Source organism: Martes martes, assembly GCF_963455335.1.
Source record: "Martes martes genome assembly, chromosome: 8".
Lineage (NCBI taxonomy): Eukaryota > Metazoa > Chordata > Mammalia > Carnivora > Mustelidae > Martes > Martes martes.
In genome coordinates, this window is record NC_137895.1 from 14,848,315 (window position 1) to 14,873,488 (window position 25,174).

Sequence of the window (25,174 nt, forward strand, 5' to 3'; positions counted from 1 at the left end):
ACGCTCCGAGCGGGTACAGACCCAGGCCACGGAACATACTGGTACACATTTAGGAATAAGCTAAGCTGTATCTCTTTTCTTTCTTTCTTTCTTTTTTTTTGTTTAAAGATTTTATTCATTTACTTGACAGAGAGAGAGAGAGACAGCGAGAGAGGGAACACAAGCAGGGGGAGTGGGAGAGGGAGAAGCAGGCTTCCCACTGAGCAGAGAGCCCGATGCGGGGCTCGATCCCAGGACCCCGGGATCATGACCTGAGCCGAAGGCAGATGCTCAATGACTGAGCTACGCAGGTGCCCCTGTGACTCTTTTCTTAAACTTTTAATTTTGAAATAATGGTGTATTTGCAGAAGAGGTATAAAGACAGAACAGAGCTCCTGCAGACCTTCCGCCCAGCTTCCCCTGATGTTAGCATCCTACAGACCCGTGGCTGTCAAAACCAAGAAATGAACCTTGGGATAACATCTCTTCTGCTTTTATATGCATCGTAACCGAAAACCACGTAAGGCACACTGCATTTTTCTCATGGTGGCAAAGCAGACATCTGGGGCTTGTTTTCGGCTTTGGGGGGAGGCAGTGGGAGACCAGGGGAGCCTGGGAAGTACTGGTCACACGCATTCATCAGCAAACATTCCTGGAAGTGGGCACCCAGTATCCTCACCCCTCTGCGCACCCCGGCGGCCTCCTTATCCGGCATCTCCTTCTCCTCTGTGCACCCTCACTGATCCCAGTTCAGGTCTTTGGATAATGTGGTTCTAAATGGTCAACTCATTTCAACTCAAATTGGAAGGACGAAGGGCCGTAGCAAAATTGGCAGGGAGAGGGCTAGGCTGTTGTGAGCTCCATAGTCAGAGGAAAAAGTCCAGTTCAAGACCCGTGTATTTCGGGTGGCTCATGCCAGAGTTCTGGGATATTTGGAGAACAGGCATGAGATGTTTCAAGCCGGAACTGCGTGAGGGCACTGGGCCGGGGGAGCTAAAATCCAATCCACACTCTGCTCCAAAGCTCTGTGCCCGCTACATACTCTGTGCCCAGAAGAACAGGTGCCCTTGCCTGAGTCACACAAAGGCACTGCTGTTTATGCTAGTGGCTGCTCTGTACTTTAAAAAAAGTGGTAAAAAACACATAATAGAAAAATGACCATCAGGACGCCTGGGTGGCTCAGTGGGTTAAAGCCTCTGTCTTTGGCTCAGGTCATGATCCCAGGGTCTTGGGATCGAGCCCCTCATCAGGCTCTCTGTTCAGCGGGGAGCCTGCTTCCTCCTCTCTCTCTGCCCGCCTCTCTGCCTACTTGGGATCTCTGTCAAATAAATAAATAAAATCTTAAAAAAAAAAGAAAAATCACCATCTTAACCATTTATAGCATACAGAAATGTTAAGTATATTCACTCTGTTGTGCAACTAATCTCCAGAACCTATTGTGTACCCATTAAACAACTCCCCCTCCCCCTCCTGCCCCCAGCCCCGGGCCACCAGCATCCCACTTTCTGTCCCTGTGAAGCGGACTACTCTAGGTACTACCTGTAAATGGAATCCTACAGTATTCATCTTTTCATGACTGGCTTATTTCTTTGCATAATGTCCCCAAAGTTCATCATGTTGTAGCATTTGTCAAAACTGCCTTCCTTTTTAAGGCTAAATAAAAGATGCATATCCCGGGGCGCCTGGGTCGCTCAGTGGGTTAAGCCTCTGCCTTCGGCTCAGGTCGTGATCTCAGGGTCCTGAGATCGAGCCCCGCATCGGGCTCTCTGCTCAGCAGGGAGCCTGCTTCCTCCTCTCTCTCTGCCTGACTCTCTGCCTACTTGTGATCTCTGTCTGTCAAATAAATAAATAAAATCTTTAAAAAAATGTATATCCCACACTTTGTGTATCCATTCATCTACTGTTGGACATTTGGGTGGCTTCTACCTTTTGGCCACTGTGAAGGATGTTGCTGTGAGCACGGGAGCACGAGTGCCCTCTGTTCTTGAACTCTTGGTTTGGAAAAGATCATCTTCCCATCCAGGGAAAGTACCACCAAAATTGAATTTCAGAGAATAGTGACAGCAACGGCCACATTCCTAATTTCAGCTGCTTTCGAAACTGACAGTACGTACCTGGGAGAGGCCGTGAATAACAACACTTTGTGAGCGTAAAACGGTCTTCCTTCTACCAGAAAGGTAACATCGGACATTTCTTTATTGTTCAGGAAATGAGGATCTAGAACAGGAAGTGGGGAAAGGGTAGCTTTAGTGGAAAGAAGGGTGATGTTTGCATTTCTCTTCTGGAAAGTGCCAAGAAGAGCTAACAGGGAAACCAAGGGGGATAGGATACTCATTGGCGAGACAGTGACCCAACAGGGGACAGACAGAAACAATCACGGGAACACTCAAATTACCGAAATTCAGTCTTGCATAGGAAATCATAGCTGATTTGTGATTAAAAGTAGTATTTCCTCAGAGGAGACTCACCCCCAGCCTAATGCAGGTGACTTCCAGATGTGAAAGGTATGCCCACCTTGCCTGTTAAGAATGCCGCCCCCCACCTTTGCTCCTCCTTCTAGGGCTCAGCACCCTCCCTGCCTGATGGAAAAGGGGTTTTCCAGGTGATTTGAAATCTAAGCCCTTCTCCACCAGAGTCAGAGTCACGCGAACCTGTTCCTGGCTCTCGTCTCCCACAATAACAAAGAAGGTAGAGCCGGTGCCTACTGAGCCCTTAGGACGTGCCAGGCACTGTGCAAGCTGGCAGGCACATGCGCCGATGCACTCAGTCCTGGGAGACAGGGATCCCTGTCCGTTGTGCAGCTGGGAAAGCGGGCACACAGACGTCCATGCCAGGGACAGGTGGAGGAGCCAGGATTTGAACTCGGGCATTCAAACTGGAGCGCCTGCCTTGTTCAGCACTAGGATTCCTCCTGCCCTCCCCACTCTGCCCCGATCCGCCTGTCATTTGAGCCACGGAGACCCACAGCTCCTGAAGGTCCCAGTCTGTCCTCACCTCGGCGGCTTCTGCTGCTTGGGAACATCCACTAACACCCCTAACCCTGACTGGCTGTGGCCCCGCTCAGGTCCTAAGTCAGTCTGGACCCAGGTTCAAGGGCAAGGTGGGTCTAACCGCTGGTGGGGCTTCCTCTTAGGTCACCCACCCTGAGCCCACCTGGGCTGCGCTGCCCCACGGAGGACCTTTAGAGAACTCTAAATGGAAGATGACTTTTCTGGGGGTTTCTGCATCCAAGTTCTGAGTCTGAGGATATGCTGCGTTCTCAGCTCATGGGAAGAAGATTCCTTCTGCAAAATGTGCCAGGCTCTGGTCCCATGAATGGCACCACCATCTACCCACTGCCTTAGCCAGGGACTCGAAGGCAACAGGACACCTTCTTCTCCTGGGCTTAGCCAGACCCAGTCTATCACAAACACTGGCTTCTCTTTCTCCTAAGTGTTTCTCGACTCCCCCATTTCTCTCCACCTCCAGTGCCGCAGTTCCCCCAGGGCCACATGGTCTCTTGTCTGGGGACCGGCGGGAGCCTCTGTTGGTCCCGGCCTCCGCTCTTGGCCCCTCAACCCGATGGTCCACCTCACCACAGGCATCCTTCCTAAAGGCAGATTTTCTCACACCCCTCCTCTGCTCTAAACCTTTCGATAGCTCCCCAGAGCTCCCAGGAGAAAGTCCCAACTTCCCAACGAGGCTCCTGGTGATGGGGGTCCCGTTGCCTTCTCTGGCCTCTCCCCAGTCACATCCCCGTCAACCAGCACGCGTGCTGAGCCACACCAGTGCTAAACGCTCTCCCCTCTGGCCCTTCCCCTGCTGGTCCTTCTACTCAGAACACTCTTCCATCCCCCTCCAAACCCCGTTCACCCCATGTGGTCTTTAAGCTTCAGTGCAGACACCTTCCATTGGTAAGCCCTGCCTGATTCCCCCACCCTCCTCAGACGGACCAAGCATGCCCCACCTGTGCTCTCACAGCGCCTGTATGCCCCCCAGGGTGGGTTCTGAAGCCAGAAATCTCAGCTGTGTGACCTTGGGCAAGTTCTTTAACCTTTTTGAGCCTCTGTCTCCCCTTCTGTTTAGTGGGAATGGTAATACCCATTGTACATCTACATCCGAGTTTCAGTGAGCATTACATAAACTTCTGCAAAGCACATAGCAACATGGCGGACACACAGTACTCATGATCCTTGTTCCACAGTCTTGTTCTGGGAGCCTGTGGAGGACATCAGGCCTCTTCTTAGTCGGAGGACCTGCTTGTTGCTGGGCACTTCTCCAGGGCTTAAATCGCTATCCTGAAATGAAACTCTGGGTTTAGGCTGGGGGTTTAGACCGATCCCCTGCATTCCTGGGGGCCATGATGCCAGTCATTGGGCTCCCCCGACAGTAGTACCTTGGACCCCTGGCCTGGCCCCACTTTGCCCAGACCTTGCTGTAACTTGGATCCAGAATTTGCATTCCTGGCTGACCCTCCTCATCCAGCCTTTGAAGGTGAGGTGGCCCCTCAGCCCCCATGTGGCCCCAAAAGGTGGCCCCCCATTCATATTTCTGTCACTACACATAGCTACCTCACTTCTTCCCATTAAAAAAACTTTAAACTTAGAATGTATCAAAAAAGCATAAAACAGTCAAAATCACTTGTAATCCCACTATCATTAGGTATTTTATTAAAAAACTCACACACTTCTGAACAACCCAGATGAAGAGAAAAGAGGCCACTAAATTCACTTCTCCACTTGCTTTAAACACTAAAAGTTTGGAGTGACGTTCTCCTTCTTCTGAGCAACCACTTCCTCTCACTCCTACTGCCCACCTCCAACCAGCCACCACTCATGTTTCCCAAATTACTCATGTCTCCTACCTGTGGCTCTTTTAACCATTCTCTCCCAGAATTCACTGGGAGGGCAAGAGGACAACGCAGTCACAGAAAAATCAGGCATCAGTGGGCTACAGTCCCCACCACTCCCTACTGTCTTACAGGGAACCCATTTCATTCACTTATATGGCCTCCTGGTTTTTCAGAAATTCCAGTCTGGGACCCTAGTCACGGATCACACCTATCTCGCCTTTAAAGCAGGCCCCTAAAGAGCCACTGTTCGGCGACTTTCAGTTATCCTAGCTGGAAATGCTCTACTGAAGAGGGAAACCCTATGTTTTCCATCATGCACTTACTCATAATTTTATTCTGCCCTTTTTCTCCTACATGGTGAGCTTTGAGCCTCTCAGGCCTGCCTGTCTTCTCTCAGTGCTAACCCCTGAAATTCTAGTGCTTGGCTTGAAAACGAGCCCTTTTAATTGCAGGTGAAGGAAAGCTCTGCAAATTCAGGAGGAAAAAAATGTTCCCTCCTCGCCTATAACTACAGGAAAGCAGATTTTATGCTGTGTCATTGAACGGCCCTTGCAAATGCTGGCTCTAACGAGGGTATCTTGTAAAGGCACCGAGATGCCAGACAGGATTGCTACGGCCTGGGAGCGAAACGAAATGTCAGTCTCTAAAGTCTGTTAATACGATTGGTCTTTGCAATGCGTTGCCCTGATAACATCTTAACACCTGCTTTCTATAAGGCAGAAATATTCGTGGTTTTGGTACATTGTACCCAATGGGCATAAAGGAAAACAGACAAGATTTGACTTGGTTACTAACTTTTTTGTTTTAGCAAAAAGTGGTGTCATTTACATTAGCAAGTTCTTCAGGACTTTTCACTAATTTTAACGAGTGCACCTGTTCCAAACGTAATGGTTTTGTTGAAGAATCGCATTTTCAGATGCTCCCATCTCTCAAATGCTTCCCAGTCTTTACAGGAAAAGTTCACAGGAAGTAGGAAAGTCCCCAACCTTCATTGGAAAAGGCAATCTTTATCTTTCATATTTTATCATTTCCCAGGCAGCAAGGAGAAAGGCCCTTGCAGCAGAAGCCTCGTGTATCAGGCTTCAAGGCAGCCAAGCATTGCTTTGTATTTTCTCAGACCGATCAGCCAGCTTACGGCAGCCCCAGGATCCTCTGAATGAAATCAGTGCCCCATGAAAGGGTTCTTCTAGAAAATTCCAGAAGCTGGGACTGCTAGGCTGGGGCCAGCCCCGTGCCATGTCCAAGCAGAACAAACAGGGATTATTGCTACTCGGATGGGATCTCAGAGTGATCAGTCTCCTCAGCTCGAGTACATTCCATATATGCGTGTGTGTGTGTGTGTGTGCGCGCGTGTGTGTGTGTGTGTGTGTGTATGGGAGCACTTGTTTCCTCTCCTCCTCGGTTCGTGCAGAGGGACTCCATTAGAGGAACACTGCCGGTCTGTCACTGTCCCCTGGTATTGGCCAGTCTCCTTGTCCACATTTCCAAGGTGTCGTCTCCAGCTATCCTGTGATAACTGGTACCACGATCTCTACCTGCCTGACTCCTGTATCCATCCTCCATGCCCTCCAGCACCGCCTAAGATTCTCTGGGGGCCTCTGCTACCTCTGCGTCCTCCAACCACAACGCCACTCACCCAGGCGCGAGGTCTGTTTGCGCTTGATCTCCGTGAGCTTGGGGATGGGGTAGGGCCCGTAGCAGTGGGTGAAGATGACGCACAGCTGCTGGCTGATGACCTCGTTCTGCAGAAAAGAAAGAAAAGTTCACGCTGCTGGGCCTTGCACGGCCTCATCCAAGCTGTCAGCAGGAATGCCTGCCCCCCAGGCGAGAGGGGCCCGAAACTTCTGGCAGGTTCCAAGACACCCCCCCTCCCCTTCAGCCCCTCCACCAGGCCTCACACACCCAGTGTGCTCAGCAGGCCCTGCATTTGCTTGCTGTGTTGGTCTGTTGTCTGTTTCTGGTCTGTTCACTGGCGAGAGCTTCATTTATAATTAAATCCTTCTCCCTCGCTCCAGTCAGTTACCACCCATCGGAAAGCAAGTTTCACAGCTCACAGAGTGGAAAATAAGTTTTTACCCCAAACACACCTTGATCAATACTCCGTAATGCTGGAAGCAGCGAATTATCCTGAAAGCAGCCGTAGGAAGCCCTTGTGATCCCGAGACTGCTCTCCGATACCCAGACACAAATGCTCCTGATTCAGCTTTCTTAGGAATGTGATTTTGGTGCTGAGGCATATCCGGATCCAGGAATGCTCAGCTGAATCACTTGTTCCAAATAAAGGGGGGAAACAAGTTCTGTGATACGGAGCGACAGCTGCCTCTGATCACCCAGGGACAAAGGAGCCTGTTTCTGATTGCCCGTGTCCTTCGTGTTTTCGCCTCTCCCCCCTGGGCCCCGCTGCTGATCATTAATCTGCCTTCATCTGCAGGTGCGTGGGAGGGAAGCCACGAATCACGGCATCTGATGCTTTTTACTGGGTGAAGGGGGTTGAAACCAGGGGCTGAAAATGGGGGTGAGGTAGAAAGTCACTTACGATATATTAAGGAAAGTAGGTTACAACACAGTGTGTACCATGTATTTTTGGAAATAAAACCCTCTACACATATATACTCGGATTGACAGGTACAGAAAACATCTGGAAGAGTAGGGTTGCCCCCTTTGGGTGGGCTCACGATGTTTTCTCTTTTCAGTTTTATCTGCATTTTCTACGACCGTGCACAATAAATATTATTTTTGTTTTTTTTTTTTTAAAAGATGGGTTTGGGGCAACTGATGACGTCCGTGGTTTGAGATATTCTTGAATCTGTTTCATCGTGCTCCCGAAGCAGAAGGATACAGCTCGACACATGAAAAGAGAATCGACCGTTTGATTAAAAACACCACGATGCCTGGGGCGTGATCCACACAGGTGCCTACAGGGATGCAATCAATATTGGACAAAGGAATTCTGCTTTCAAAGATGATGTCTTAGGACCAAAAGGTGTTAAACGCTTCTCTCAACATCCACAAAGCGATCGCCTGTCTCATGGCTTCCTGTGGTGTTTCTCAAAGTGTGGTCCCTGGACCAGCAGCGTCAGCATCGCCTGGAGTCATTGGAAATGCAGATTCTCAGGTCCCATTCCAGACCTTCTGACTCAGAAACACTGGGGGCGGGGCCCAGCAATCTTGATTTGAACAAGTGTCCTGGTGATTCTCGGCCTCTCTTGGGTTTGACCTGAGCTACAGCTGTACATTTGTTTCCCCTGGTCTAAAGCCTATGCCTCAAGATGGGTTCCAGAGACCACCAGCAGCGAAGAGGCCTGGGAGCCTGTCAGAAAGGTAGATGAGCACCCCAGGCCCACTGAGTCAGGACCCATGATACTGAGCTCTGCCCATAATTCCCAGGCACACTAAGGTTTGAGAACTGCCGTGCGCTGGGCACAGCTGTGGCCCCCTGGAGACTGTAGTCCCTGAATCCCTGGCACTGAGAATACGGTGAGATAGCTCGCCTGCAAATATGTTCCATTACAGGGCAAAAGGGGCTCCGTGAGGGTAATTAAGGTTACCGACTAAGGTTTAAATTGACGTTAAAGTAAGTATATTATTCTGGATTATCTGGACAGGCCTACTGCAATCACAAGGAGCCCTTAAAATTAGAGGCAGAAGAGGATTCAGAAGGGATGGGGGAGAAGAGGAAGTCAAGGGATTTGAAACCTGAGAAGGACGTGATGTGCTGTCACTGGTTTCCAGATGGAGGGGACCCATGGCAAGCTTGAAGTAGGGGAGTGCTGGCAACAACTCTGCGAGAGAAATGGGACCCCCAGTGGCAGGTAGGAAGGAAGTGGGGCCTTAGTCCTATAACCACCAGGAACTCAATTCTACCCAAACCTAAATGAGCCTGCAGGTGCATTCTTCCCTGAAGCTTCTGGAAAGAACACACCTGCGGACACCTTGATTTCAGGTCTCTGTGAGACCCTAAGCAGGAAGGGCAGTGAGATACAGTGTCTGGTTTCCGTGGAAACCACAGAAAAATAAGCAAGTGTCTAACCACCTCGGGTGACGGAAGGAAGGAAGATGTACTTCCTGGACTCGGTGGCCTGTGGCAGAAGCCTGAGCAGCTGGTGTTCTTCTTTGGTGGCTCATCGATTGACTGATTGATGGGTGGTGGTGGTGGTCTAACTTTAGGGTGTGCTGTGTCATCCGAGAAAGTAAAGGTAAGGGCTGGCCATGTCTGGTCCAAGGGGACAAGCCTCAAATAGGGACAAGTTACCTGGGAGGAGCATCCGTGCCCACTCCTAGGGGAGGGCTGCACACAGGGACTCAATTCCAAGGAGAACAGGTGGGAAAAGGGGAAAGAGTGAAGTCTGCAGGTGAGAAACTTGACAGGTGCCAACCTCAGCCGGGTGATCCAGGTGATCCAGGTCGATGCTGGCAGTGAACACTCAGGTTGAGCGTGTGTGCCCCTGATGGGGTGGGAATGGCACTTGATCTCTGTAGTCCTCTGCTCTAAACCCACAACCCCAGTCTAACAGCAAGAAAAACATCCCCTCTTCCAGGAGAGGGCATCCTTTATGGTATATTTGACTAGGACTCCTCAAAATTTGTCAAGGTCACCAAAAAACAAGTCTGAGAAGTGATCTTGGCCAAGAGGAGTAATGTGGTGTTCTGGATGGGATCCTGGAGCAGAAGAAGACGTTAGACAAACACTAAGGAAATAGGAATAAAGTATGGAATAATGTCTCAGTGTTGGCTCATTCATTAAAACAAATGTACCACGCCACTGTAAGATGTTAATAATAAGGGAATGTGGGTGAGGGGTTGTGTGGGGAACCCTGTGCTGTCTTTTCAATTTTTCTGTAAAGCTAAAGCCATTCTAAAAAAAGAAGTCTATTATTGGCCAAAAAAACCCTACCCCCTGAGGAAACAGGATGATTATGATGAAAGTATTCGAAGTTCAGGAGAAAGGGAAAGAGGAAGAGTCAAGGGTCAAAGTGGATACTGACCATTCCCTGGGCTTTATTCACGTAACCCCTAAAGTTCTCATGAATGTGAACATCACGCCATGTACTAAGCAATGTAGCCATTCACACGGTAATTCTTTCTTCGACTATTTACTGGACATCTGCTAAGCGCTGGACACCACGTGAAGGTTGATGGTGATGCGCCCAAGGTCAGGACCCAAAATGCTGCCTTTCTCAAGGCTTTCAGGCCACCTCTCTTACAGACACCAGCCCCCCCCCCCCGAGAAAACTCCCCACTCTATCCTTGACTTCCTCTGGGTTTGTTGAGGTGTCTGCTCTGTGCCCTTTCCTGTACATTTCCTCCAGGTAGAGGGGTTGTTGGTCTCATTCCCTCTAGTTCCCCGGCACCTAAATGAATCACAACCCCAGGAGGGCTCCTCCAAGCAAGAACGGGTGCTGTAATTAGTATCAGTTAATAGCTCCAGTGGGAAGAGACCCGCTGGGTTAGATGGCCAGTATCTGTTGGGTTTGGTTAACTCTGGCCTCCCACTGGAAGGCAGCAGAATGGAGGCGTGGGTAGGTGGGGTAGGTGTGCTGGGAAGATACTTATACTCTCCTCTGAGTTGTACATTTAAGAGAAGAAATTTTAGGTGAAGGCGTGGGCTGGATGGGTGGGCGTCTGGCTGAGCTGAGTACATGGCACCTGGTTAGGAGTAGTTACTGGTATGCTGCTGGGTACCAGCCATTCAGGTCTCTCATGGAAAATGCTGGGTGTGCACATGGTGTGAACTTGGGACTTGAGGACTCAGAACTGTGTGGCTCCATAGAATGAAAGGGGAGTGAAGCGAAGTTCTTAATGCCACGGTTGGAAGGCAATGCCTGAGAGGGGCACCTGTGAATTTGGGGATGACATCTTTCCTCTCTTCCTCAGACCCTCACTTCTCTCCTAAGAAGACACCAAAACATTTTCTTTTCTTCAGAAAGGAATGCTGGGATTGATCCCCAACGACCTTTTTAGGGAAATTAGGCAGGGGATCTATACAGTGGTGAAAACATGGGGCAGTGAGGCCAGATGGGGCTGGTCCCAATCCTGGCTCCTCGTTCACTAGCTCTGTGACCTTAGGAAAGTTACTCAGCTTTTCCTGGTCTTGGCGTCCTCTTCCAAAGTGGATTAAAAATATCTGCTTGCTGAGGTTGGTAGGAGAACTAAAAAGGATACAGATCACAGCGTACCATTAGACTGAACCAAAGGAAAGTGCCGAGATTTGACCATTTTTGTAACCCCTCCAACGAACAGCAATTTCCTACAATTCAAACCAATCTCTCTTTTTCTGGATTCTAAAATGTCATACAATTAATGGCAGCTTTTAAGAAGAGGAAAAAAAAAAAGACCTCATGGGGCGCCTGGGTGGCTCAGTGGGTTAAAGCCTCTGCCTTCGGCTCAGGTCATGATCCCAGGGTCCTGGGATCGAGCCCCGCATCGGGCTCTCTGCTCAGCAGGGAGCCTGCTTCTCTCCCGGCCTCTCTGCCTGCTTGTGATCTCTGTCTGTCAAATAAATAAATAAAATCAAGAAAAAAAAAAAAAAAAGACCTCACTGCATTAAATACACACATCTGTTTTCAAAGACCCATTTCAAATTGTGAAATGCTAAAAGGTGAAAAAAGCCACATCTCAAAAATCAGGAGATGCTGGAAATACTGTTACTTTCAGGAGGACAATGGCAGTGAATTCTCTTCCTCAGTCCATTGTCAACAGTGGTTCGTCCCTAGACGGGCCCTCCCTTGTGGGATATGCTGGATTGACCTGTGAGCAATGGGCCTCTCTCTGCTCCAACACAGCCGGAAAAGGTACGGGAAGGGCATCAAAGAGATGCGAGGGGCACCAGAGTTCCCTGAGGTCAGCCACAGTCCCACGTCTGTCACTGGAATTGTGTACGAAATGAAATCAAACACACAATAAAGTGCTTTTAAATAGTCACCTGTGTATTTTGATATGTCCCCTTTATTCACGGCAAGTGATGCAGGCTTTCTGTTTATGGTAGTACTAACATTTCCTTTCTAAATGCATTTAACAGATGGTAAGTTGATGTTAAGGAAAATACCAGGCAAATAATAACCCATGACAGTATCTTTTAGTAATGAAAGGGAAATCAGACATTCTCAGATGAAGGAAAACTTAGAGAATTTGTCACCAGGAGAAATCCCCTAAAAGAATGGCTAAAGAAATTTCCCTAAATTGAAAGGAAGGGATAAAACAGTAAGCTTGGAACCTCAGGAAGGAAGAAAGAACATGGTAAACAAGAATATGGGTAAGCATAACAGGCCTTCTGTCTCCTCTTGAGTTTCCTAATTACATTTGATGGTTGATGCAAAAATTGTAACACTGTCTGGTGTGGCTCTAAATGTAGGTAGAGGAAATATTTAAAGACGATTATGTCATAAGTGGGGGAGGGTAAATGGGCATAAAGGGAGGCAAGGTTCTTTATTTCACTTGAACTGGTAAAAAGATGGTACCAGTAGAATGTGCTGTTACATATATATAATGGAATACTGCAAGCAACCACTAGAAAAGTGATATGAAACTATACAAAAGCTATCAAAAAATAAAATAAAATAAAATAAAATGGAATTAACATAAAATAAATAAATGGAATAAATAAAAATGAAATTTTTATTTCATTTAAAATAAAAATAAAAATGGAATAAAATAAAATAAAATGGATATTTTATTTTAAAATAAATAAAATAAATGGAATTATTTTTATAATAATTATATAAATAAATTATGGAATAAAATAAATAAAAATGGAATAAATAAAATAAAATGGAATTTTATTAATAATAAAATAAAAATGGAATTAAAAATATGTTCAAGTAGCCCACAGGAAGGCAGGGAAAAGAAAACCTAAGGCAGAGAAACCAAACAGAAAACAAAAAATAAGATGGCAGATGTAAGCCCTAAAATATCAATAAAATACAAATGGTCTAAATACACCAATTAAAAGACAGAGATTGGCAGAATGGATGAAAAGCTCAGCTATAGGCTGTTTACAAGAAATCACTTTAAATATAATGAAAAAGGCAGGTTGAAAGTAAGAGGGTAAAAAAATATTATGCAAAACTTAATCAAAGAAAAGTAGGAGTGGCCGTATTAATATCAGATAAAGTGGATTCCAGAGCAAAGAAGATGAACAGAAGCGGGGAGGAGCATTATTTAATGATAAAAGGGTTAATTCACCAAGAAGATATTGCAGTCCTAAATGTGTAGGCACCCAACAACAGAGCTTATATGTGTCTTCTATGTGATTCTGAAAGAAATGATAGGAGAAACAGACAAATCCACAATTATAGTTGGAGACTTCAACACCCCTATCTGAACTGATAGCACAGGGAGAGAATCTGTAGGCTATGAAGACTCAACATCACCATCAACCAACAGAATCTTCCTGAAGCTTACAGAACGTTCCACTTGACAATAGCAGAAAACAGTGTTTTCAAGTGTCCATGGAAGATAACACGATAGACCATATGTAGGGCCATAAAGCCAAACTCAAAAACTTAAAATGATCAAGTAATACAGAAGGTACTCTCTGACCCCAGGGGGGTCAAACTAGATATCAATAACAGATAATAAGAAAATCTCCAAACATTTGGAAACTAAACAACTCATGGCTAAATAATCCATAAGTCCAAAAAAAAAAAAAAAAAAGGAGAAGTTCCAGGGGGAAATAAAAAATAACACTGAACTGAATGAAAAATGAAAATTACACATAAAAATTTATGGTACACAGCCAGAGCAGTGTGGAGAAGGATATATATGGTATAAAATGCATATATAAGAGAAAAAGTCTCAAATCAGTAATCTAAGTTCCTACTCAAGAACCTGGAAAAAGAAAAGCAAAATAAACCCAAAGCAAGCAAATAATAAAGGTAAGAGCAACAATCGATGGAGGTTAAAACAGAAAAATAGTAGAGAAAATAATGAAACACAGAGCGAATTCTTTGAAAAGATGAATAAAATAAACGCACCTCTAGGAAGACTGACAAAGGGAAAAAAAAGAACACATATTAGCAAAATCAGGAATGAAACAGGGCTAGCACAACAGACTGTAGACATCAGAAGATAAGAAGGGGGATTACGACCAACAACTCTGCCCACATAAATCTGTCAACGCAGATGAAATGAACCAATGCCCCCCCAACAAAGTACCCCAACGCACCCAATATTAAATAGATCACCTGAACAGCTGTACAGCTATTAAAGAAATTGAATGCATAATTGAAAAAAACTCTCCCCCGAAGAAATCTTCAGGGTCAGATTGAAAAGGAAGAAATACAACTATCTTTATTTGCAGATGACATGATTATCTAAGTAGAAAATCCCAGTAGATCTAGAAAAAATTCCTAGAATAAACTAATCTAGCAAGGTTGGAGAATACAAGATAAACATAGAGTAATCTATTGTATTTCTTTGTCCGAGCAACGAACACATGGACAGAAAAATAAAAATATTTACAATTGCTCAAAAAAGGGAGAAACACGTATAGATAAATCTAACAAAACAGGACTTGTATGCTGCAAACTCCACAGTATTGATGAAAGAGATCAAAGACGATTGGGACGTCTGGGTGGCTCAGTCAGTTAAGTGGTGACTCTTGATAGCGGCTCAAGTCATGGTCTCAGGGTCGTGAGATGGAGCATTGCATTGGGTTCCCCGCTCAGCAGGGAGTCTGCTTTAGGATTCTGCCTCATCCTCTGCCCCTCTCCCTGCTCTCCCTCTCTCTCTCTCTCTCTCTCTCAAATAAATAAATAAATCTCAAAAATCAAAGACAATCTAAGTACATGAAGAAATACAATTCATACACTGAAAGATTTAATATAGTAAAGAGGTCAATTCTCCCTGCATTGACCTAGACGTTGAACACAACGCCCACCCAAATTTCAGCAGGATTTGGTTGTTGTTTTTGATACGGTAAGTTTATTTTAAAACTTATATGGAGGGGTGCCTGGCTGGCTCAGTCAACAGAACATGTAACTCTTTATTTTGGGGTCATGAATTCTAGACCCACACATCGAGGGTAGAGTTTAATTGAAAAAAAAAAAAACAAACCACAAAATTTATATGGAAAGCCAAAGAACATGGCTAACATCATTTTAAAGAAGAAGAATAAAATGGAAAGAGTAAGTATACCTAACTTCCAGATTTATTTTACATCTACACTAATAAAGATGGTATGGTTAATGGTGGAGGGACAGACACACAGATCAGCAGAGCAGAGTGGAGACCCCAGAAAGAGACCCACACGAATATGCCCAACTCGCTTTTGACAAATGTGCAAAAGTAATTCAATGAAGGAGAGACAGCCTGTCCAACAAGGGAAGCTAAGATACCATCCATAGGCAAACCAACAACAACACACAAAAACCAAAAACCTTGATGGAAGTCCCACACCTCATAAAAATGAATGCAAAATGACTCAGCAGAAAACATAAAACTGAAATTTCTAGGAAAAAATATGAGGAAATATTCATGATTTAGGGCAAGGCAAGGAGTTCTATTACTTGATGCCCAAAGTGTAATCTCCATTAAAAAAAAAACAACAACACTGATCCATTAGATTTCCTCAAAATTAAAAGCTTTCGCTCTGTGAAAGACCCTGTCAAAAGGATTAAAAAAATTTTAAAAAGCTACCAAATGGGAGAAAATAGTTGCAGACCACCTATCTGACCAAAGATCCGTCTCACTCAAAATCAACAGCTAAAAAGCAGACAACTTAATTAGAACACACGCAAAGACACAAAGAGACATTTCACGGAAGAGGACGTACAGATGGTAAATAAGCACATGAAAATATGTTCAACACCGCGAGCCATTTAGGGAAATGGAAATTAAAACCACGAGATGTCACTTGCACATCTATCAGAATGGCTAAAATAAAAAAAAGAGCAGTAATGCCAAACTGCGAGGATGTAGAGAAATGGGCTCATTCCTGCTTTGCTGGTGGGAATGTCAAATGGTACAGCCACTCTCCAAAACAGTTCAGCACTTTCTTTAAAAATGAATCACACAGGGGTGCCTGGGTGGCTCAGTGGGTTAAAGCCTCTGCCTTTGGCTCAGGTCATGATCCCAGGGTCCTGGGATTGAGCCCCACATCGGGCTCTCTGCTCAGCAGGGGGCCTGCTACCCACCCCCAGCCCCCACCACCCGCCTGCCTCTCTGCTTACTTGTGATCTCTGTCTGTCAAATAAATAAATAAAATCTTTAAAAACAAAACAAAACAAACAAGAAAACCCCAAATCACACAGCTAGCGCTATACAACCCAGCGATCACACTCCTGGATGTTTATCCCAGAGAGAGGAAGACATACATTCGGATGAAACCTTGTGCACAAATGTTTAGAACAGCTATATTTGTAACAGCTTGAAACTGGAAACAATTCAGCTGTCCTTGACCTTTGGTGGGTGAGTGGGCACGCAAACCGTGGTATGTCTGTGCTATGGGGTACTGCTCAGCAATGACAAGAAACGAACTATGAATACATCCAACAACCCAAAGAATCTTCTGAGAATTGTGTTGAGTGAGAAAATCTCATTCTAAAAAGTCCTATGCCATATGATTCCACCGAAATTACATTCTTTTTTTTTTTTTTGAAAAGATTTAATTATTTATTTGAGAGAGAGAAAGAGAGTGCATGACCAGGAGGAGCAGTGGGAGAAGGAAAGAGAATCTCAAGCAAATTCCAGGCTGAGCGTGGAGCCCGATGTGGGGCTCAGTCTCATGACGCTGAGGTTATGACCTGAGCCAACACTAAGAGTCGGATGCTTAACTGACGGCGCCACCCCAGCGCCCCCGAAATTACATCCTTGAAATAAAATTAGAGAAATGGAGACCAGATTAGATGTTGCCAGGGGGTAAGAATGGGGTGGCGGCTGAAGGGAAATGGGTTTGGCTGAGAGTACAACATGAGGGAATCCTGCGGGGGTTGGAAATTCTCTGCTTGTTGACTGTATCACATCAATATCGTGGTTGTGGTTTTTTACCATAGTCTAGTAAGATACTGCCAGTAGGGGAAACCAAGCAAAGGCTATATAGTAGTATATAAATTGCATGTGAATCTATAATCTCAAAATCAAAAGTTTAAAAAACTAAGATGTTTCAATTAAAAATTGAGCAAAAATAAAACCGTGTACAAATCACAAGAAAAAACCCCCACAGATAAGGTCTTGTCTCTAAAACCTCCAGCGGTGTTCTAGTCACCGCGCGTGGAGGGACACCATACTCTTCACCATGGAGAATGACTCCATGCAATCTGATTTTTTCCTCTGATTCTCGTTTGTCCCCCTGCCTCAGTCACCTTGCTCTTTTTCCTGTCACCTCAACACACCAAGCACGTTTCTGTTAAGAGCCTCAGCTCCCCACTTGGAATGCTTTTGCCCCCCCAGACCTCTGCACGGCTGGAGCTTTTTCCTCACTTCGGTGGTTGTTCAAACGCTACCTTCTCAGGGAGACCTTCCTTACGCCTTGGCTACATAATGCCTTGCCTGACGACCCCGCCCCCTGCAGACACTGTATCACTGTTTTTGTTTTTTTTTTCTAGCATATATCAAGCTCTCACTCTCTTTTGCTGACCCATCTCCTTGCTTACCAGGTGTCTGCCCCTCCTCTGGACAGTGCAAGCTCCAGGAGGAGAAAGAATGTGTCTGTCCCATCATCACTGTGGCATAGTCAGACGTGGTGACTGTGGAATGAATCAATGCCCTGGGGAGTTCCGTGTGGGAGAAGTGGACCAGGAACTTTCTTTAAACAGATGTATATTAAGAAATGGCTATATTGTTCTGTTCCTGGAAAATCTAGAGACGCTGAATTCCTTTGAAGGTAAAATTTAGAAGAGGGAGAAAAAAAAAATACCCAACATACACACACCTGCAACCAGATTTCAAGTAATGTACGAATGAGCACAGGGCAAAGATGGGAAGGCATATGCTTTCCTTTACAGGACAGCTGTATTTCTGTGAGTTGACCAGAAAGTGAATTTATTTCTGGGATTTCTATCTCCTTATCCACTATTTCTTATCCACCTGATGAAACCAGATACCCGTCCACACAGAACGACAGACGTGATGTGAACAGGACTCTGTTAATGTAAAGAGAAGGAACAATGCCGGCCGGTTGTGTGATGTGTGGCTACTGTCATCCTCCAACAGGACGCAGGGGAGGGCAAGCTTTGTACAGTTATCTCAACTCCTTGGATTTCTCTGCCCCCATCTTTCTCCAGTCTTCTTTTGACCGTAAGGATATCACTCACGCTCTGGGAATGCTTGGCTTCACACCATGCCATGGGAAATCAGATCACCTCTTTCCTCCTACTGCCAATGTACATAATGTGTAATACCACACTTCACCAGTAGGGGTTGCCACTGAACCCCTATAAGAGCAAACCCAGCTCTTCTGAGCGCGCCATCTTTCCCAAGTTGCCTGCTCCTGACAATCTGTTGCTCCTGCCTCATCCCTGGCTCCGTCCACCCTTGAAGATCACTATGGCTGATGGGGAGCAGGCTCTAGTCCACATCTCCTGGCAAAGGCTCCTCCCTTCTCCCTCCCCCCCCCCCCTCCTACCGCCCAGCCATCAGCTGTCCTTTAGCGGGTAGTAGCTGAGTGGGGCATAAGGGGTCTGCTAGGGTGTTGTAATGTTCTCTTTCTTGGGCTAGGTGCTAACCACACAGGTATATTTCACTAACGTGAAAACTCGTTAGGGTCTATAGTTATGATCTGAGCACTTTTCTGTATGTATGTCACACTCCAAAACTCCAACTTACTTTAACTTACTTTAAAAACCTATGGATTAGGGTTACTTAATATACAGGATGCCTCAGTAATTTCTGGAATTCCTACTATAGCCTAAAAATGGAACAAACAAAGACCAAGAAACCAAAAACAAGTTAGAACCTCTAACTCTGGGGTGCCTAGGGGGCTCAGTCGTGAAGCATCTGCCTTTGGGTCAGGTCATGATCCTGGGGTCCTGAGATCAAGCCCCACATCGGGCTCCCTGCTCAGCGGGAAGCCTGCTTCTCCCTCTCCCACGTCCCCTGCTTGTGTCCCCTCTCTCGCTGTGTCTCTCTCTGTCAAATTAAAAAAAAAAAAATCTTAAGAAAAACAAAACAAAACAAAACAAACAAACCTCTAACCCTGGGAACAGATTTAGGAATGTTTTCCACTGAAGTGGCTTCTTAGGTAATTGCTAAGGTCAAAGTGCACTTCATTCATTGATTCATTCATTCAAAGTTGGAAGGCTGAAGAGTGAGGGGCAGGGAGGGTTTGGTTTTGAATGCTTCCATCAGGTTTTGCTCTCTGGAATCGCTGTGGCTTGTAATGCAAGGGCTGGCACTCCCGCTCCCACTTTGGGTCCTGGTGGGGCTTCCATTAGGTGCAAAGCCAGCCCAGAGGGGGCCCTGAGACTCCGGACTGAGGCTAGGCTGCTGATGAGAATATCTCTTGAGAGCTGCTCTGGACCCCAGGCCAGGTGTTCTGAGGCTTGGAGAGCAGACAGGCCGTGTTGCTGCTGCTTTGCTGCTGGGCCAACCCTGCCATCCGCAGAAGGCAGCTCTCTGTGCCCCTCTCACTCTTTGGACAGCCTGTTGGCCCAGCCTGGCAAGGGGAACCCATGCTGCCCTTTAGGTTCAGAGGCCCATTCCCCCTGAGACTTCAGGGCCCTCACTGTCTTAGAGGGAACCTCAGAGTTCTAGAAAGTGCGTTCCGGAGCAAAGGGGTAAGAGGCTGGTGCTAGAGCCAGGCTGCCTGGGTTCAAGCCCAGCTCTGCCACTTAACTGTGTGACCTTGGGCAAGTGATCACCTGCTCTGTGCCTCAGTTACCCACCTGTTAAATGCAAATAAGAAATTTACCTCCTTCCAAGGTAGTTTGTGAAGATTGAGTTAATCCTTATAATATACTTACATAGTATATAGTAAATATATAATATATATATTTTTCTATAGTAAGTATACATTATTTACTATAAATAAAACATTTATATATAATCTTCTATGGTAAATATAAAATATACATTTTAGCTTAAAAAAATCCTCATTTGTGCCTTGAGACAGTTCATTATAAAAGGGTTCCAAGGTCAAATGAGTTTGGGAAACACCCGATTGCCTTTGTGAATTAGGGTATTTGAGGCTCTGCAGGAGAGAAATTGGAGTAACCCAATGTTAGCCTGAAGAAAGAGCTCACGGCCAAGAGTCTAGCCTGTTCTCAGGTCAGTTTTTGTGGCTGGTTGGTACGTGCACTGCAGTGGGGTGTTAAATATTTTGAGGGGATGGTTTCTACAGAGCTCCCTCTGGGAAATAGTGCCACATCCTCTGGTGAGGCCGTCTTTATGGCAGAGTCACTTGCAAAGCCCGCACTAAGTTGCAGGGACAGTTTGAAGGGTGCTGACTCTTGTTATCTTCACAACCACCCTAAGAGGTTAATATAATAATTATTATTATTTAATAACAATTAATAATAATTATTATTTATTATAATTAATATATTATTATAATAATACATTATTATCAGGGAGGGACACTGAGGCAGCTGGAAGTTAAGTACCTTGAGTGGGGTCACAAGGCTGGGAAGTGGGAGAGCGAGGCTTGAATCCCCGTAGCCTGGCTCCAGAGGCCTCGCTCTGAACCGCTGTGCTATACAGCCCCATGGGGCCCGCTGAGAAGCTCCAGGGTATGTGGAAACTGACAAACTCTTCAGAGTGTCTCAGGCAGACTGGCCACGCCTGGTGCTTCCGTGGCCTCGGTGGTGGGGCAGCGGTCACAGTCTCCCACTGCTCCTGGCTCTCCACCCCAGTGGGTGGCTGGGGGATGGGCCCCTCTCTGCTGTCTGTCCTCAAAGCTCTCCAGCGACACACACAGTAAACCCACAGGCCTGCTGGCTCGGACCAGACATCTATATGGTAGCGCCAAACAAGTGACCCCAAAGACATTTTTAAGAACTGATCTCATAATGGCCTAAGGGCTGGACTGATGTTTTAATGGGGTTGCAGCATTTCCCTGTTGCAGGAATTAGGAGGCCCGTGAGGAAGGGGTGACACTCATCTGATCCTCTGTACCCGAAAAGCTTTCTCCAGGGCCTGGCTTTGCAGGATTCTCTCCAGGGTCCGTATCCCGTTGACCTAAGGAGCTGTACCATTTCCCTCTTCCCATTGAATTCCCATCTGCTCATCCAGGCCTGCTCATGTCTCTGCACCTCCGTGACACCTTCCCTGACCGACTCACACCTCTCAGAGCCCATGCCTCCCACTGTACACTGTTTCATAAACTCAGAGGGCCTTGGGCCACATGAGAAATCACCCAGCTTTCGTGTAAACTCCCTGAGTTAGAAGGTATCTCTCTACTTTGTCCTGTGGGCCCAAACGACGGCATAAGTAGCTGGAGTGGCTGGGTGCTTGTGCCACCAGTGGCCATGACCGTGGGATTCCTACCCAAAGGGCAGGACCAGGCCAAGGGACTGGCGAGGTCGTGAACCTCCCGCCTTGCTCTCTGCCGCCGACCGACCGCAAGAGCGTTAACCTTCTCCTACCTTGCTCGCTTTCAAGATCTCAAACATCAGGGGCAGGCCTTGGGTAACGAGCTCCTCCGTGTACTCTTCCTCCTGAATGGTCTTGAACTCCTTCAGCAGGCACTGGATGAGAGGCCTGCGGTGCTGTTGGAAGGCGATCCGCAAAGACTCCAGCCACGTGTGCAGTGTCCACGGGACCCCTGGGAGGGGAAGGGGAGGGCATGGAAGGGAGGAGAGGACAAGACAGAAAACAACCACAACAGAAGGTGTGTTTTTATCTGCAAGCGGGCCTTTCTCCAGGACAGCACCAAATGACGAGACCAAGACAAGAGCCCGACGTGGGGTGAACAGCGCCAGTGTAGCCTTTTTCCCTGAAGACTTATGGATGTTGAAACTGAAGCTCATAATTCAGGTCCCTTAGCTCTGAGTGTCCAGCTGCGCACGCCGTCCATGGTTTTAGGAGCTGCGTTTTACCAGATCTAACTGTCATGTAGAACATGGACTTGTCACGTGCTGCTTACACCTTCTCCCTACTTCTGGCTCCTGACTCCGTCCACCTCCACCCCTTCTGCCTTCTGGGTGGGGGACGGAAGCTCAGGGAGGGAAGGGTCTTGCCCAGGATGAGACAGCACATTGGGCCCAGATGAGAGCTCAGAGCTGGTGACGCCTATTGGTGGACTGGACCCTCTACTGCCCCCTTCAGGACAGACATGGGATGTCAGAGAGAGACCCGGGAGGATACCCGTGCCTGCCGCTGCCCTGCACGAGAAACAGCTTTGCCATCTGTGGATGCTTCATCAGGCCTCCCTCCTGTACCAGAAACCTCTCGGGCAGCTGCCGGACACCGAGGAAGAGCACGTCCCTACTGCTTCTCAAGAGCGCGCCATTCGGAGTCCAGAGCGTCATCGTCCTGCTAAAGAGGCTCTCGGGGCAGTGGCATCCGTGTCCCACGTACTAAACAGTCACTCTGAGGGAGAGGCCCACGTCCAGAGTGGCAGCAGGGGGGGCCTCTCCTCAGGCCCTCTGCCCATCTCCACCTGCCACACTGGTCCCATTGAAGGCCCATGTTGGGCCCAGACGGGGAGGGCAGGGCTAGCCCAGTCCCTGGACACACGGAGGGGCTGGATCTGAGCTAGCTCACTCAGGAGGAGCCACCCCTGCCTTGCTTTCCCCCAGGACGGCTTTGTGCCTGCAGCTCAGGGCTTCCTGGCCGGTCGCCTGGCCGCTCCTTCATGGACCTGGTTCTCTAAGGCAGTGATTCACCAACCACTGGGAACCACCTGGGATGATTGTTAAACATAAAGATTTCCGGCCTTTATCCATCCAGACCCTCGACAGCAGAGCCTCTGGGTGTAGGGCCTGGCAATCTGTATTCGGACAAGCTCCCAGGTGATTCCGATTCCTCAGTTCTCAGGGTCCAGAGTTTGGGAATCATGAGAAAATGACCTGGGGTTGGATGGGCCTTTGGGGATCGTGTGGGTGTTTTAGCCTGGCTGTGCTCCAACCAGCACATGAGAAGCTCCCTGGCCCCGTGGTGTGTGTGTGTGTGTTTGTGTGTATGTGCGTGGGTGTGTGCGTGTCAGTGAGCTAGGGCTGGGCAGGGGTGCTGTGGCCAGCGGTGGAGGGTGCCCAGACTGACCTATGCTCCTGATATCAATTGTGACATCCACGTAGCCATGCTCAGCGCTGTGATACATGGCCTCCCTCAGGGCTCTCAGTTTGGCCTTGCTGTTGCGGCTGGCACACAGGGGAGGCGGGGCTGTCTCCGCCAGGTCAGTCCCCTCGGCCAGAATCTCCTCCAGGGACAGGATATCACTCTTCTCCTTCTCTGGCTGAGCGAGCAGTTTGCGGAACACATTCCTGTCAATCATAAACCCAGAGAGGAAGACACTCAGAGATGGAAGGGCTTTGTCGGGGCAGGGACGGGGTGTGGGACATGGGGACACCACTCATGGGAGACAATGGAATGATGGGAACGACTCTGGGGTGGGGGTGGGGTTGGGGGGTGGTTTCAGAGGCCTGACCACGGGTGCTTATGTCTTAAGGATGAAGGAGACAGTGGGGCATGACTGGCTATGTTTCCTTGAGGGCAGTCTGGAGCTAAGTGCTTTCCTCAAGTATCTGGAAGGTTCTAGAACCGTGCCCTTTTAACCGTCAGCCTGCACAGGGCCCCACAGTGAGTTTGCTTTACTTGGGTTCTGAGGAATAAAACAGGATGGGGTAAATCTTGAAGGAAATGTAGACAAGGAGTAACCAAACGTGTGGGGTTTTCTTCTTTTTAAAACGGATTCTTGTCCCTTCCTGGCAGCTGAGGTGATGGGCTCTGACCAACATTGGCCAAGGGGAGCGTCTCCGTGAGGTGAAAGTTGATCGGGAGAGCACGAAACAGGGCTGTCTGAGTGGATGTGCACTGCGTGGAGTTGGCTCTGAGCAGGAAGCTGGCGGTTAAGCTCACTCTGGCCAGGCCTGGGGTCTGGCCTGCCTCTGGGCCCCACATCCAGAGATGTAGCGGGTCTGGGGTAGGCCTGGGAATCTGCATTTTTAACAAGCACCGCTTGGGACCTTGTGGCTTTGGCCCGTCCTAGCCTACCTGTGTCCATGGGCTGCAGCCTGGCTGAAAGAGTTCATATCCCCCTGGGGGGTGGTGGAAATTCCATTCCTGTACATGGTTCCTATCAGGGGATCCGCACCACGCTCCAACAGCAAACTAACCAGCTCAAAATTTCCTGCAAGCCCAGAGAAGGGGGTTTTATAAGCGAATCAAGCAGAGATACAGTCACAGACACACAGAGGGCCAAGGTGGCGCAGACCCTCGGTGGGGACGAGACTCGGCGGCTCTTACCTACGGCGGCGGCCAGCTGCAGGGGGGTTTCTGAGTAGTTCTCCTCGCCGTGCTCCACGGAGCCCTCCACCTTGGCCCCAGCGTCCAGGAGCAGCTGCGGAGGAAGAGTGGCCACTGAGACGTTTGAGGACATGCACGGTGAGGACGCATGAGGAAAAGCTGGTGGAGGTCAGTGCCAGGGTTCCTGCCCTCCCTCTGGGTCAGGGGCCATGGGCACAGGGAGAGGGCAGCCGGACGCCAGACGGTGAACGGACAGCCCCTTGAATCTCCTAGAAGCTCGGACTATCCAAGTGTGGTCCGCGGAAAGCAGCATCAGCATTGCCCGGGAGCTTGTCGGGAATGCTGGCTCTCGGGCCCCACCTCGACCAACTGAATGAGAGTCTGCATTTCAGTAAGATCGCCAGGGGATTGATATATACGTTCAGTTCTCTAGAAGGACTGCCTTCGGTGCTCACGGCGCCAGAGTGCTGGAAGACTCCCTTTTTGGGTCCGGCACACAAAGCCTCGGAGAGCATTAGTGTGGTCTCTTAGAACCACTGAATCTCAACTTCTGAAGGACTTTGGGGACCACCTGGGCCAACCAGGGCACAAGTCCCTTCTAGAACACTCTGGGTAGCTCCGAGGACAGCTGAGCAAGTTTCCTGGCCAGCTAGATCAATTAATTAAGTGGCAGAGTGAGCTTCGAGGAGTTTACTCTGTTCTGTGCATTCCCAAAGATATCTGGGCTTCTTAAAGATGGAGGCTGTCCATGCTGGATCTCGCTCACAGTGAATGTGTTCTCAGCACTGCTGTTGGAAAATGAGGGGGAGCAATCCGCCTTCTTTACTACCTATCCAGGGCTCCCTGAGGGCACAGCTGGGAGAGGGCCCTTCTGTGCTTAAGGCCCTTCTGTGCCTTGTGTACCCGCAGGGGAGAGGTGGCCTCACTTCTGTTTGGCTTTGCTTGGCTGCCCGCTGCTCCTCCTCCTGATTTCAAGGCTTGAGGATGTCCCTGCACTTTAAGGGAAGTTGTTTGTATCCACTAGGC

General features: G+C 47.9%; 1 protein-coding gene across 2 annotated transcripts in view; it reads right to left on the reverse strand.

Annotated features, from left to right (window-relative positions):
* Positions 1–25,174, reverse strand: part of ABTB3 (ankyrin repeat and BTB domain containing 3) — a gene marked incomplete at its 5' end in the record, with an annotated part of 295,926 nt that overhangs the window by 18,134 nt on the left and 252,618 nt on the right. Inside the window, 6 exons of one of the 2 annotated variants that reach the window (XM_080811272.1) lie at positions 2,094–2,196; positions 6,447–6,552; positions 21,328–21,506; positions 22,946–23,166; positions 23,897–24,032; positions 24,149–24,242. In XM_080811272.1, the coding sequence (XP_080667398.1) occupies positions 2,094–2,196; positions 6,447–6,552; positions 21,328–21,506; positions 22,946–23,166; positions 23,897–24,032; positions 24,149–24,242 (839 nt within the window). The remainder of the gene's footprint in view (positions 1–2,093; positions 2,197–6,446; positions 6,553–21,327; positions 21,507–22,945; positions 23,167–23,896; positions 24,033–24,148; positions 24,243–25,174) is intronic. The other variant, XM_080811273.1, reaches the window with a different exon arrangement.